Source organism: Panthera onca, chromosome E1 (assembly GCF_046562875.1).
Source record: "Panthera onca isolate mPanOnc1 chromosome E1, mPanOnc1 haplotype 2, whole genome shotgun sequence".
Taxonomy (NCBI): domain Eukaryota; kingdom Metazoa; phylum Chordata; class Mammalia; order Carnivora; family Felidae; genus Panthera; species Panthera onca.
In genome coordinates this window covers 22305902-22318873 of record NC_138352.1, presented here as the reverse complement: position 1 = coordinate 22318873, position 12972 = coordinate 22305902, and the positions used below count along the sequence as shown (strand labels likewise).

General features: G+C 44.6%; 1 protein-coding gene across 1 annotated transcript in view; it reads right to left on the bottom strand.

Annotated features, from left to right (window-relative positions):
- The window catches only part of DNAH9 (dynein axonemal heavy chain 9), a 329272-nt gene that overhangs the window by 47000 nt on the left and 269300 nt on the right, over positions 1 to 12972 (bottom strand). The window contains exons 60-61 of the mRNA XM_078437738.2: positions 7672 to 7865; positions 5513 to 5661 (exon numbers count right to left, since the gene is read on the bottom strand). Coding sequence (XP_078293864.2) covers positions 5513 to 5661; positions 7672 to 7865 — 343 coding nt within the window. The remainder of the gene's footprint in view (positions 1 to 5512; positions 5662 to 7671; positions 7866 to 12972) is intronic.

Genomic DNA, 12972 nt, shown 5'->3' with positions numbered 1-12972 from the left:
TGTCACTGTCATTTACCTTCTAGCTTCCATTTGTAACTCTGGAAGCTAATAGCCTCAAACCAAACTTCCTGTCTGCTTTTAAGATACAGAAAGAAGGGGCTGGGACGTGTTATTGCGGGTTTTTTATTTTAAGGACCGAGATCCAAAGGTTAAACATGTTTGCCCTCCTCATCTAAGGAATGAAAATGCTCAGATGCAGGGCAGAACCTGATCGACACTAAATTCTCTTCAGCAATTAGCAACTTCCAGTGTCTTCCCAAAAGATATAGTGAAATGCTAATTTAGCCCTCGGGGCCTGTGAATGTCACCTTATTTGGAAATAGGGTCTTTGCAGATGTAATCAAGTTAAGTTGAAGTCACTAGGGTAGATCCTAACCTGACTGGTATTTTCATAAGGTGACAGAAATCTGGACACAGACACACACAGAGAAGAATGCCACGTAAAGACAGGATGTGCAGGGAGAAGGCGGCCACATGACAATGGAAGCAAAGATGGGAATGAGGTAGCCACAAGGCAAGAAATATCAGAGATGGCTGATAACTTTCAGGAGCTAGGGGAGAAGCATGGCACAGGCTCGCTCTCAGGCCTCCAGAACCTTGCTGGCACCTTGATTTTGGACTTCTAAGCCTCCAGAACCATGAAAGCACAAACAGCTATCGTTTTAACTTACTCAGTCTTTGGTAATTTGTGGCAGTCCTAGGAAACTAAGATACCAACTATGGGCTGACATAGAATAATTCAAATAAATTTCATAGAGCGTTCCCCTCTCCTCTTGTTAAATGTCCTCCCCACTGTCTAGATACCTCAGTCACAGAGCCAGCTCAGTAATTCTGCCATCAGATGCACAGGCCACATTTGATTTTGATTTATCTTTCAGATAAGCCGGGACTTTCGAAGTTAAATGGAAATGATCATTTTAATACTTTGCCTGATGTGGATTCAGAGCCAGGCCAAAGGCAGTTTGGCAACCTGTCAGCAACTGATAGTCTGACTGAAAAACCTGATACGTCAGCTATTGTTCTACTGTATTAGCTTCTTTGGGTCCTATGAACTCATGAAATATAACAAAACACTGTATTGTCTAAACTCTTCTGAATATATGGCTAGCAATCACATAACTCCTTTTGTCTTAGACTATGCCTGTCAAAGAAGAATTCTCTGGTGTCTTTTTTGTTTTGTTTTGTTTTGTTTTTTAATTTTTATTATTTATTTATTTATTTTTTCAATATATGAAATTTATTGTCAAATTGGTTTCCATACAACACCCAGTGCTCATCCCAAAAGATGCCCCCTTCAATACCCATCACCCACGCTCCCCTCCCTCCCACCGTCCATTAAGCTAGTGATTCAAAAACTTCCCATTAAGAAAAGCTCAGGCCCAGGTGACTTCACCACTAAATTCTATCAAACATGAAGAAGTAACATCAGTCTTTCATAAAAATCTTCCAAAAAAATAGAAGAGGAAGGAACACTTCCCAAATCAGTTGGTATATAGGTCACTAGTTATATCCTCATACCCAAAACAAAGACCTCACAAGGAAAGAAAACAACAGGTCAGCATCTCTTACGAATATATATGTAAAAATCCTCAAAGACGTATTAGCAAATTGAATCTAGCAATATATATAAAGGATTATAACCCAGGATCAGGTGAGATCTCAAGAATGCAAGGTTAGTTTAACTTCCAAAAATCAATTCACGTAGTATCTCAATAGAATAAACAACAAAACGATATCATCTCAATGGATACAGAAAAAACATCTGATAAAACCCAACACCTTTTCATGATAAAGGAAAAAAAATTCAACAAACTAGAAGGCAACTTGCTCAATCTGATGAAGGGTATCTGTAAAAACCCCACGGTTGACATCATACTTACTGGTGGAGATTGAATGAATTTTCCCTAAGATCTAGAACAAGCCAAGGATGTCCAAACTTGCCATTTCGACTTAATATTGTGCTGGAAATTTTAGCCAGGTCAGTTAGGCAAGACGAAGAAATAAAAAGCCATCCAGATTGGAAAGGAAGAAGTAAAACTACCTCTATTCGTAGATCACATAAACTTGTATCTAAAAACAAAAACAAAAACAAAAACAAACAAACCCAAGGAATTCACAAACATTATTGGAACTAATAAACAAGTTCAGCAAGGTTGCAGGATAGAAGATCAATATACAAAAATATACATGTTATACACCTGAAACGAATATAACCCTGCAGGTTAACTATTATTCAATTAAAAAAATGCAAGACTTTACACCCCAAACTACAAAATATTAATCAAAGAAATTAAAGAAGACCTTAACAAATGGCAAGACATTCTACGTTGATGGCTCAAAAGACTTAATATTGTTAATACTTTCTAGATTGATCTACATGAACTATTATCCAGCCACAGAAAAGGAGTGATACATGCTACGGCAAAAACATGGATGGGCCTTGAAAATATTATGCTAAGTAAAACAAACCAGCAACAAAAGACCCTATAGTATATGATTTTATTTCTAGGAGATGTTCAAAACAGGCACATTTTTAGAGCCAGAAAGTAAATTGGTGGTGGACTCGGGAGGACATAAGATGGAACAGAAGTGCTCACTAAGAGATCTAGAATTTTGGGGGGGGGGGTGCAGAGAGACACAAATTTGCTAAAATTAGAGTGTGGTGATGGTCACATGGCCTTGTGAAAATATAAGCAAACTTTGAATTGTATACTTGAAGTGGGTGAATATAGCGTGTGAATTATATCTCAGTAAAGCTGTTAAAAATGTGGTAGAAAGTAGAGAGTCCTAGTGGGCATCAGTGGGAGCCAAATTCTTATTTTTTATATCAGGGAATAAATAGATATCTAGAATTGATCAATTTAAAACTAGTGATAGATTAGTAGGATACTGGCACAAAAACAGACACTCAGATCGATGGAACAGAATAGAGAACCCAGACATGGACCCACAAACGTATGGCCAACTAATCTTTGACAAAGGAGGAAAGAATATCCAATGGAATAAAGACTGTCTCTTCAGCAAATGGTCCTGGGAAAACTCGACAGCGACATGCAGAAGAATGAACCTGGACCACTTTCCTACACCAAACACAAAAATAAACCCAAAATGGATGAAGGACCTGAATGTGAGACAGGAAACGATCAAAACCCTAGAGGAGAAAGCAGGAAAAAACCTCTTTGACCTCAGCTGCAGCAACTTCTTCCTCAATACGTCTCCAGAGGCAAGGGAAACAAAAACAAAAATAAACTATTGGGACCTCATCAAAATAAAAAGCTTCTGAACAGCGAAGGAAACAATCAGCAAAACTAAAAGGCAACTGACAGAATGGGAGAAGATATTTGCAAATGACATATTGGATAAAGGGTTAGTGTCCAAAATCTGTAAAGAACTTATCAAACTCAACACCCCAAAACCAAATAATCCAGTGAAGAAATGGGCAGAAGATTAGTAGGAAATAGAGAAGCGGTTCCCAGAACTAAATTTAGAAATAGGCAAAAATAAGATAAGATAAAGTAAAATAAAATAAATTAAATTAAAATAAGATAAAATAATAAAGCAAAACAAAACAAAACAAAATGTGTCTGAAAAGGGAGACGGGGTATGGGAAGGACTGGAGCCGGGAAATGTTGGTTTTCATTTTGAAGTCTATATTATCTATACAGTAAAACCTTTGCGAGCATGATTTGTTCTGGAAACATACTTGTAATCCACAGCACTCGTGTATCAAAGCGAATTTCAAAACCCATTGGCTCAGTTGTGATCATGTGACGTTCGACGTCATGTGCTACTTGCATTACAAGACATGGCTCTTTCATCAAGTTAAAAATTATTAGAAATGTTTGCTTGTCTTGGGGAACCCTCGCAGAGCAAGTTACTTGCAGCCCAAGGTTTTAGTGTATTTTAAAAATGTGCAAGTGTCACTTGAAATTATCAGGAGACTACAGAAACACACATACACATAAAATTAGTGAATAAGACAATTCTTTCCCTGCTGTAGACCCTATCCATTCTTTAGGACCCCAGTTAGCTTCTCCTCAACCACCCCCCAACACTAGGCATGCTGTAGAGTTCTCTCACTGTGTAAACGAGTGGACTGCTCTTGGAGCTGGTTCCAACCTGTCGGGTCTTTATTTAACTTTGCAGAATGGTGTCGTTTGGCCAGTGTGATGGTTTTGATTAGTCGTTCATTTGCTCATTCTTTCATCGAACGTACATGTTTCTTTAGTACCCCTCACCGTCCTAGGAAGTGGGGACACTCCGGCGAAAAGGACACCTGTTCCCAAGGAGCTCTCACCCTCTCACGAAGACACAGCAGTCACTAGACAAGTACAAGGTGATGTACGTAAAGAAGGGCACTCTAGGAGCACATGGGAGGGGGAACCAAGGACCTTGAAAGCCAAGTAGGTCTTCCTGGAGATGGTGACATTGAAATTGGTGTCTGAAGGATGAATAGAGGCTAGCCTGGTGAAGGGGATCCAGGAAGGGAAATGGCAGGCTTGGGAGAATGAAATGGCTGCCATGTAGAATGCAAAAGAGGCGAGTAGGGAAATGTGGACAGAATGATGGACCCCCAAGGATGTCCACGTCCTAATCCTCAGCAGAGGGGACTCTACAATGTGAGTAAATTAAGGCCCTCAAGATGGGGAGGTTATCCTGGATTATCCAAGTGGGCTCAATATAATCATAGGAGTTCTTATAAGGAAAAGAGGGAGGCGGTAAGACCCATTTATGATTTCTGATCTCCAGAACTGTAAAATAATAAATTAGTGTTGTTTCAAGCCTCCAGGTTTGTAGTATTTCATTACAGCAGCGACAGGAAACTAATGCTGGGAAGCAAGCTGGAGAAATAGCGAGGGACGGGAGGAGGAAGTTCCCTGTGAGACACATTAAGGAGTTTGGACTTTCTTCTCAGGGCAATCAGAGGCCGTGAAGAGCAGGGTGAGACCTGTGTTTCAGAAAGATTGCTCCGGCCCAAGTAAGGTGGGGTGGGGCGGGGTGGGGGTGCGGTGAGAGATGGGTGGGTGGCAGGGCAAGGTCTCCTCAGGACCCTGCCAGTGTCCTCAGGACTCTACCGTGTCCCACCCTGGATGGTCCCTTCTCTGGTGATAATCCCCTGGTGTTGGTTTCCAAGGACCCTGATTTCTGTATGTTAGCAAATACTGAGTACTGCCTCGTGAACTTGGGGTCTAGAGAAGAGAGACTGCCGGATGCAAAGAGTGGAAGTTCACGGGGCAGGTGCGGCCTTGGCTCCAAGATGAGTTTGTCTTTTTCTTCTTCTTTTTTTCAATCTTTGTTTATTTTTGAGAGGTAGAGAGAGACAGAGCGTGAGTGGGGGAGGGGCAGAGAGAGAGGGAGACACAGGATCTGAAGCAGGCTCCAGGTTCTGAGCTGTTAGCACAGAGCCTGATGCGGGGATTAAACGTATGAACCACAAGATCATGACCTGAGCTGAAGTTGGACACTTAAGTGACTGAGCCACCCAGGCACCCCTAAGATGAGTTTTTCTCACCTTGATTTTCCACATCTTTCAGGGGGTCCACGCCTGGAGACAGGATAAAAAACATGGGTGTGGCTGGTCCTGATTCCTCAAATGAGGCCGCAAAGTCTGGCGTTCTTCCCGCCACATACTTGCTTCCCAACTTCTCTTCAACAAAATCTCTGCCAGAAAAGAAGTGCATGTGTATGTCAGTCACAAAATAGCAAACACTTGAGAAATGGAGGCGCATAGACATGGAAGGATGCACTCAAGGTCATGGGCGTGGTAGTCACAGAGGTGAGACCAACTTCCAGGTGCCTCATTGTTAAGTCAACATGCACAACCATGGCTGGCCCGCTGTCCTAGATCAGGGCTCTTTCTGAATCCTCATACATCCAGGCCACTGTCACCTTCTCTGTGAAGCTTGGATGTCCCGTGACATCACCACCATCCATTGGAACGCCACCAAGATCAATGCTTTCAGAAAGCTTGCAGGCAGCTGGACCCTCCACCCTCCATATCCCTGTGGTCTTCTGTCTCTGTCCTCTATCTCAGCTCAAGATGCAAGGCCTCTGCTTTCCTGTGCTGTCATACTCTATCAATGTCTATTTCCTTTCATCCTACTCCACTCGTCAATGTTCCTTTCCCCACTGCCCTGTCTTCCGCCGAACAAACCTTTCACCTGCAACCACTTGGTTGACCATCTGGCCCAACTCTTGGCCTTAACTCTTCCCCAAGGACACTGCTTCCTTGTAGTCTCCACAGTGGGGTTCATTCTCCTACCTCTGACCTATATCTCAGGACGGTGAGGTGGGATCATGGTTCTCCTCACTGATGATTACTCTTTGCAAACCATGACTTCTCCATTCTCGAGGCTCCGTGGACTCTCCATTCCCCATGCTGCATCACCACATCCCCTGCACATTGACGTCATCTACTGTTCCACTTGTCGCTCTACCCTGAACGCTTGGCTCACGGACCTTCTCTCCACCAGCCTGAGTGACATCAACATCCACATGGATAATCTTCCAGTTCCTCTGTCTTCATTTTTTCCTCAATTCAGCCACCTGGTTTTGTGGCCACATTTTATCCTGTCATTACTGAAGGACTTTGTCTACATCTGAAACCTTCAATGGAAACATTCCACTCTCTGCCAAAAACCTTCCGTCAGCGATTTAGCAACTGACCCTTATTCCACCTGTTCCTTCCCTGTGTTGGTGCCACCACAAATGGAGGATTTTCAGCACTGTGGCTTCTCTGTTTTGTTTCTTAACCGTCTCCTTACGCTCTTCTCCTCTTTCCTATCCAGTGTAGACTCCATGGCCTATAACCTTGAAAAAAACTAAAAAACGTCTTGGGGTATAATTGATAGCATAACATTTGTCGATTTTAAGTGTAGTATTCAATAATTGTTAATAAGTTTACTGAATTGTACAGCCTTCACCATAATCCAGAATTAGAACACTTTCATCATGCCAATACCATTACTGCCCACCTCAAGAATTCTTGTTCCCACCACCCAGCCCCAGGCTGTGCTCCAGACTAACTTAACTCTGAATCTACACCTGGGTGGTTGGACGTTGCCACAGGGAACCATTGATGAAGACAGGTGCCATTGTAAATACATGATCTTAACTAGGTGGGCTCTCAATGCTGCTCAGAATTCTTTGGGTTTCCCTGGTGGGTCTTCTCTCCCACTTGTCACAGATTCTATTTCAAACTCTGCGCCCTTCTCAAGTCTCTAACCCTGCCACCTCCTCTCACGCACAGACTCAACTGATGAACACAGACGTCATTAGACACGGTTCTCAATTTTCCACCATCATCCTACCACCTCATCTAAAGGCACAAATATCGCTGTCTCCCTTCTTTGCGGTCGGAGAGACGTTCTTCCTGCTATGGGTGATCCTGCCAGCTCTTCTCTGGGTACCATCATCTCCCAGCACAACAGATGTGACCAGCAGCCTTCTCAATGCTGATATGGATGGGCTCACCTCTTTCCAAGTTGTCCACTTAGCTATTAAGAAAATACATGGCAGACACAGGGCAACAGGCCTTACTGGAGTTTGGATGTTGGTACCAAGACCCCTGTGACAGAAACACATGACCTTTGTGCTCAGCTCTGTCAATCTGGCCACATCAAGACTGCCCCACGCCCAGCCTGGGGCTCCCCACTGTCCCCTGTCCCGTACCGTATGGCGTAGGTCATCCGGTCAGGCCGCATGACTCTCATCATACAGAGGCGCTGTAGGGCTGTCTTGTCCTTCCACTCCTGGGGAAACTTCTCCTTCTCAGGACATTCCGATTCCACAAACTTCTTCCAACTCTTGGCGGATCCCTCAATGTCTCGATCCAGATTACAGAATTCTTCCATTGATGAAAGTGCCTGTGACATTTTGGAGAATCTTGTTGTGAAATACAGTTTCTCCAGAAAGCTATAGTTTTCAATGCGTTGAGGGCAGGGGGAAGGTGTCAAGGAACGAGATACGAGTATAGACATAATTCTGTCTCGTTCATACTCGCGTCTGGAATCTTGGATCTTCCCCCCAGGTAAGCTCAAGGAAAAGGAGGTGTTTTGATCAAGTCGCCTCAGCAAACTGTACTAATAGTGTGCAAGGGTTAGCAAATAAAGTGGATTATTATCAGTAGCACATTGAACTGCACCTTCCTGCAGGGTATTGATTGGGAAGAGGGACAAGAAAAGATACCAGGACTTTTCTGTTCATGGAGCCCAGACATTTCAAGTCTCTGACTCCTTCCTTTTATCTCAATACTCATTCTGCTGGCAACTCAAGTTCTCCCTCAAGGTGCCTCTAGATACTGACTTTGTGTGAATGCCAACACTGAAATTTCCATGAGTTGCCTGCTTCCAATAAGGACTAAGTCCAAATACGCAACTTAGTAATCAAACGTTTTCATCTAGCGTTTCCTTCCGATCCATCCAGGGAACCGGGTGTCCTTCTTCCCTCCTACTCTGTCCAAGAGTATCAGTGCCCAACCCTGGAACTGTGCCGGACTCATTTCCAACTCAACTCTTTGTCTACACTACTTTCATCATGCGAGAGATCCTTGATCTCTCCTCCCCCAAATTCCACTCCTTCCTTTTCTTGTGCTGGTCACGATTAGCATGTGGTAAGATCCTACATGTTGTTACAGTCCTGTTCATAATCAGCAACCTCTCTCAGGTACCTCCTCTCTCACAGAGAAACACAGAGCCTTCCCATTCTTCTTGCGTGGGTTACTTGAACTACTCACAGTGTTGAAATCTTTAACAAAGGGTCTGATTCAAGGTTCAGATGTTTGGTAGCTGACAGCTTTAAAGCCTTATCCACTCCCCTGCCACCACCCCACACCTTCTTCTTCTCCTCCACATCCAGGCAAGCTGATAAGTAAGTCTTGGTACTCCCTCCTCGGGTGCTGGAGGGAAGCCGAACCCTGTAAACCCCTGCTCACATACAGAAATACTCACCCCTGCCTCAACCTTAAACTACTAAAAAAAAAAAATAATAATAATAAACAAAACAAAAAAACCAAAAACCAAAGTGGTCTCCTTCCTTGGCTCTCTCAAGCCATTTTCAAATTTGGTTTTTAATGTTTATTCATTTTTGAGAGAGAGACAGAGAGAGAGCAAGTGCGTGAGCGGGGGAGGAGCAGAGTGAGAGGGAGACACAGAATCCGAAGCAGGCTCCGGGCTCTGAGCTGTCAGCACAGAGCCCGACGTGGGGCTCGAACCCACAGACCATAAGATCATGACCTCAGCCGAAGTTGGATGCTTAACCGACTGAGCCACCCAGATGCCATGTGAGTAATACATTTTTTAATACTCTCTTGGTATGTGCGTGGCATCATAAGTCTTGATGTCAAAACCAAATTTTGGGTGGTGGTTCATCCCATCCCATTCCTTGAGAATGCCCACATAAACTATTAGTCACTTGGACACTTTTCTGCAATTCTTTCCATTATTACTTGACTCTGCTTATACATTTGGTCTCTTCCATGAGATTAAAAGGTAGAGTATGTCCAAAGCATCTACCACAATGCCATGAATTTTAAGTATCCCAATACCTTCTTGCTATTTGAATTCATCTGTTTGTCCATCCATCCATCCAGTCAACATTTATTGAATGCTTCATGCCAGGCACTTGGGGGTACAAAGGTAAAAAAAAAAAAAAAAGGACACACGCCTTCAAGGAACTTGCAGTCCTAAGTTAAGGAGAAAGGACAGATGAGGGAGGCCTTCGGATGTAAGTAAAATTCTGTTGGGCAGAGATGGAGGGAGAGAAAAGGGAAGGGCATTTAATGGGGTGGGGTCAAGGAGAGTCAAAGTCTGGAAAGGGGAGGGGGGGCCTGTCAGAAAGCAGTGTGTCAGCAGCAGAGGGGTCTTACGGGTGACCCGGGGCAGGTAAAGCTAGAGAAGGACATAGACCCTTAGTCTGGGCTTGCCAAGTCCCATTTCCCATGTGGATGAACACAGGTCCTGTCTTCACGTGCCCTTTCACACGGGCTCTGTGTCCCCCCCCCACCCCCTGCCCCACTTGACCTTGGCCACTAAGCAGGGGGTGCATGTCACTCTATTGAGAGGTGGGGGCCAGGGGGAGTGGTGTGTAGCACGGGGAAGGGGGAGCCAGGAGTGGAAGGCTCTGGTCCCAGCACCACCGCCCCACAAGCCTCTTGCGACTCAGAGACTGTGGGCTTTGATTTTCCCACTTGGATAATGAGGCCATGCAATACCGTTGCTCACATTCTAATGTAGAAACGAGTGCTTTGAAGACAGTAACGCCCTCCCTGCTGCTTCCTTGGGGTTCCTGCAGTTACTGAATCCCCCCACCTGGCTTACTTGCCTGTCACTCCCGCAAGACTGTGAGTTCCCTGCGGGCAAGGACTTTCTTAGGCGTCTCTGAAAGCCTTGGAACTAGCAGGCTGCCTGGCGCTTAGCAAGTGCTCAATTAATAAAGTTTGACATCTGGGCCGCCAGCAGGAGGGCTCTTGACAGGCTGCGAAAAGCTGCTGCTACTGTAATTACTTCTCTCTGGGCTGAGGAACCGACTCCCATCTTCTTACAGCTTCACCCCTGCTCCCAGCTGGCATCACCATTAACCCTTCTGCGGGCCCGTTACCCCCTCGGGCGATACCACAAAACTGAGCACATTATGCCCTGATCAGCGTTCCCAGCTGCCATGACTGGGTCTGAAACACGCTTTCTTGAGGCTCTGGGTTGAGCACAATTGCAACATTTAATCTTCCAAATGAGGCAAAGGGATTTCTAGCCTTCTTAATAAGCTAAATGGAAATGACTAATTAACCTAATTACATTGGGCTGTGCAGCAAAATACAACTGTGCAAATTGGCGTCCAGAGTGGAAGGGAGAGGTCCTTTCAGACTCTGACAAAGGCGTGCATCATCGAAGAGATTTTATAATGGAGAAAGGGACGTGCCATTACCTTCCGGCTCAGCATTTGGTGAGACTTAAAACATCCTCACAAAGGATAACCATAAAAGGAGTCTTTTATCTCAAAGAGTTCGCTCATTACCTGATTATTAGTTCTTCTGGGGAAACAAGGCAAGCAACCTTCCTCATCAGATAGAACTAAAAACTTTTGTTTGGTAAGTCATATCCTATGCAGTTGTATTTATGTCTTCAGGCTAACATTCAACCCAACACTTAAAAGGAGCGCTGATCAAAGGCTTTGGTGATGTGTACTACGCATCATATTTTGTTCCACCTGCTGACATCCTGCCCCGTGCTTGAGCGGGACGGGGGTGGCCTTTTGCTGCCCTACCTAACGCAACTCAGAGAACGAGAGAGAAAGCTAAGCGCTCATTTGTAAAAGGCTTCGACCAGCCAGACGAGCTTAGCCCACACAACCAAACGGAGAAGCGAAGCGGAGCAAACAATCCGTCTTGTGGAAAGAGAAACGGAACTGGGTGGCGCAGGAGCTTTCGAGTTGAGTAACGTCAAGTGAAAGTGGTAGGGTGTGCTTTCGAGTCATTTATTCTTTATGACTTGTGCTGCGGAGGGCTCTGTGGCGTAGCACAGGGAAAGGCAAGCTGGACTGGAATTCCAGACTCACAGTTCCTCAAGGTTTCACCTTCAGTGGACAAGTTCCATCAGGCACGATGCCCATCAACCACAGCAATATATACACCCCACAGCCGGGTAATTAATAATCATAACTATTATGGGGTGAGCTGTGTTCCCCAGAAAGACGGGCCGAAGGGCTAACTTCCCAGACTTGTGTGTGACCTTATAGTTGGAGGTAGGGTCTTTGCAGGTGTGATCAAAATGAGATGAGGTCACCAGGGTGGGCCCGAACCCAGTACGACTGGTGTTCTTAGGACAGAAGAGGTCAAGACACACAGAGGGAAGATGACATGTGAAGGCCGTGGGGATGGACTGAGGCCGCCACAAGCCAAGGAATACCCGGAGCCACTGGAAGCTGGAAAAGGCAAAGAAGGATCCTCTCCTAGAGACTCTGGAGGGACCATGACGCCGCTGACATTTTAATTCCAGACTTCCAGATTCCAGAACTGCGAGAGGACCCAGGCTGTAGTACTTTGTGATAGCAGCTCTAGGAAATTAATGCCATGGCCATAACCATAACTATAATCACAAGTACTTTCCATTTACTGACCATTTACTATCTGTTCAACGGAGCCCTAGGAGGTGGGTATTATAATAGCCATTTTGCAGATAAGGAAAGAAAGGTTCAGAGGAATGAGATCATATGCCAGAGGCCACACACACTCAAACTAGAACTTGAACCCAGGAATGTCTGGCTCCAGAGCCTGTGTTAACCAGTCCATCATTACTCCGGTTCTGCAAATGGGCTCATTCAGAACTGATTTCCAGAATCTATTCCCTCCATAAGGGCAGCAGACTATGAGTCGGTATTCTCAGCCCTGGGGCCACACTGTCCATCAAGGTAGTCAATGAGCCAATGAAATGTGGCTCATGTGATTGAGGAATTGCATTTTTTAATCGCACTTAATTTTGATTATTTTTTTTTTTTTTAAGTTTATTTACTTAAGTAAACTTTACACCCAATGTAGGGCTCGAACTCATGACCCTGAGATCAAAAGTCTCATGCTTTTCCTGCTGAGCTATTCTAGTTGCCCCAATTTTAATTATTTTTAAATTTAAGTTTAGAAGCTGGAACTTGGCTTTAGTAATTTGGAAAACTTTTAAGTACGTTCTGAACAACTTAGGTCAATATCGTAAATCTAAGTTTTATGAACTCTAAATACATATCCAGTGCTTGTGATGAAAAGTTAACATCTGAATTGAAATGAGTTGTACGTGGGGCTCCTGAGTGGCTCAGTCGGTTAAGTGTCCAACTTTGGCTCAGGTCATGATCTTGCGGTCCGTGAGTTCGAGCCCTGCATCATGCTCTGTGCTGACAGCTCAGAGCCTGGAGCCCACTTCAAATTCTGTGTCTCCCTCTCTGTCTGTCCCTCCCCTGCTCATGCTCTTTTTTTTCTCTCTTTCTCTCTCT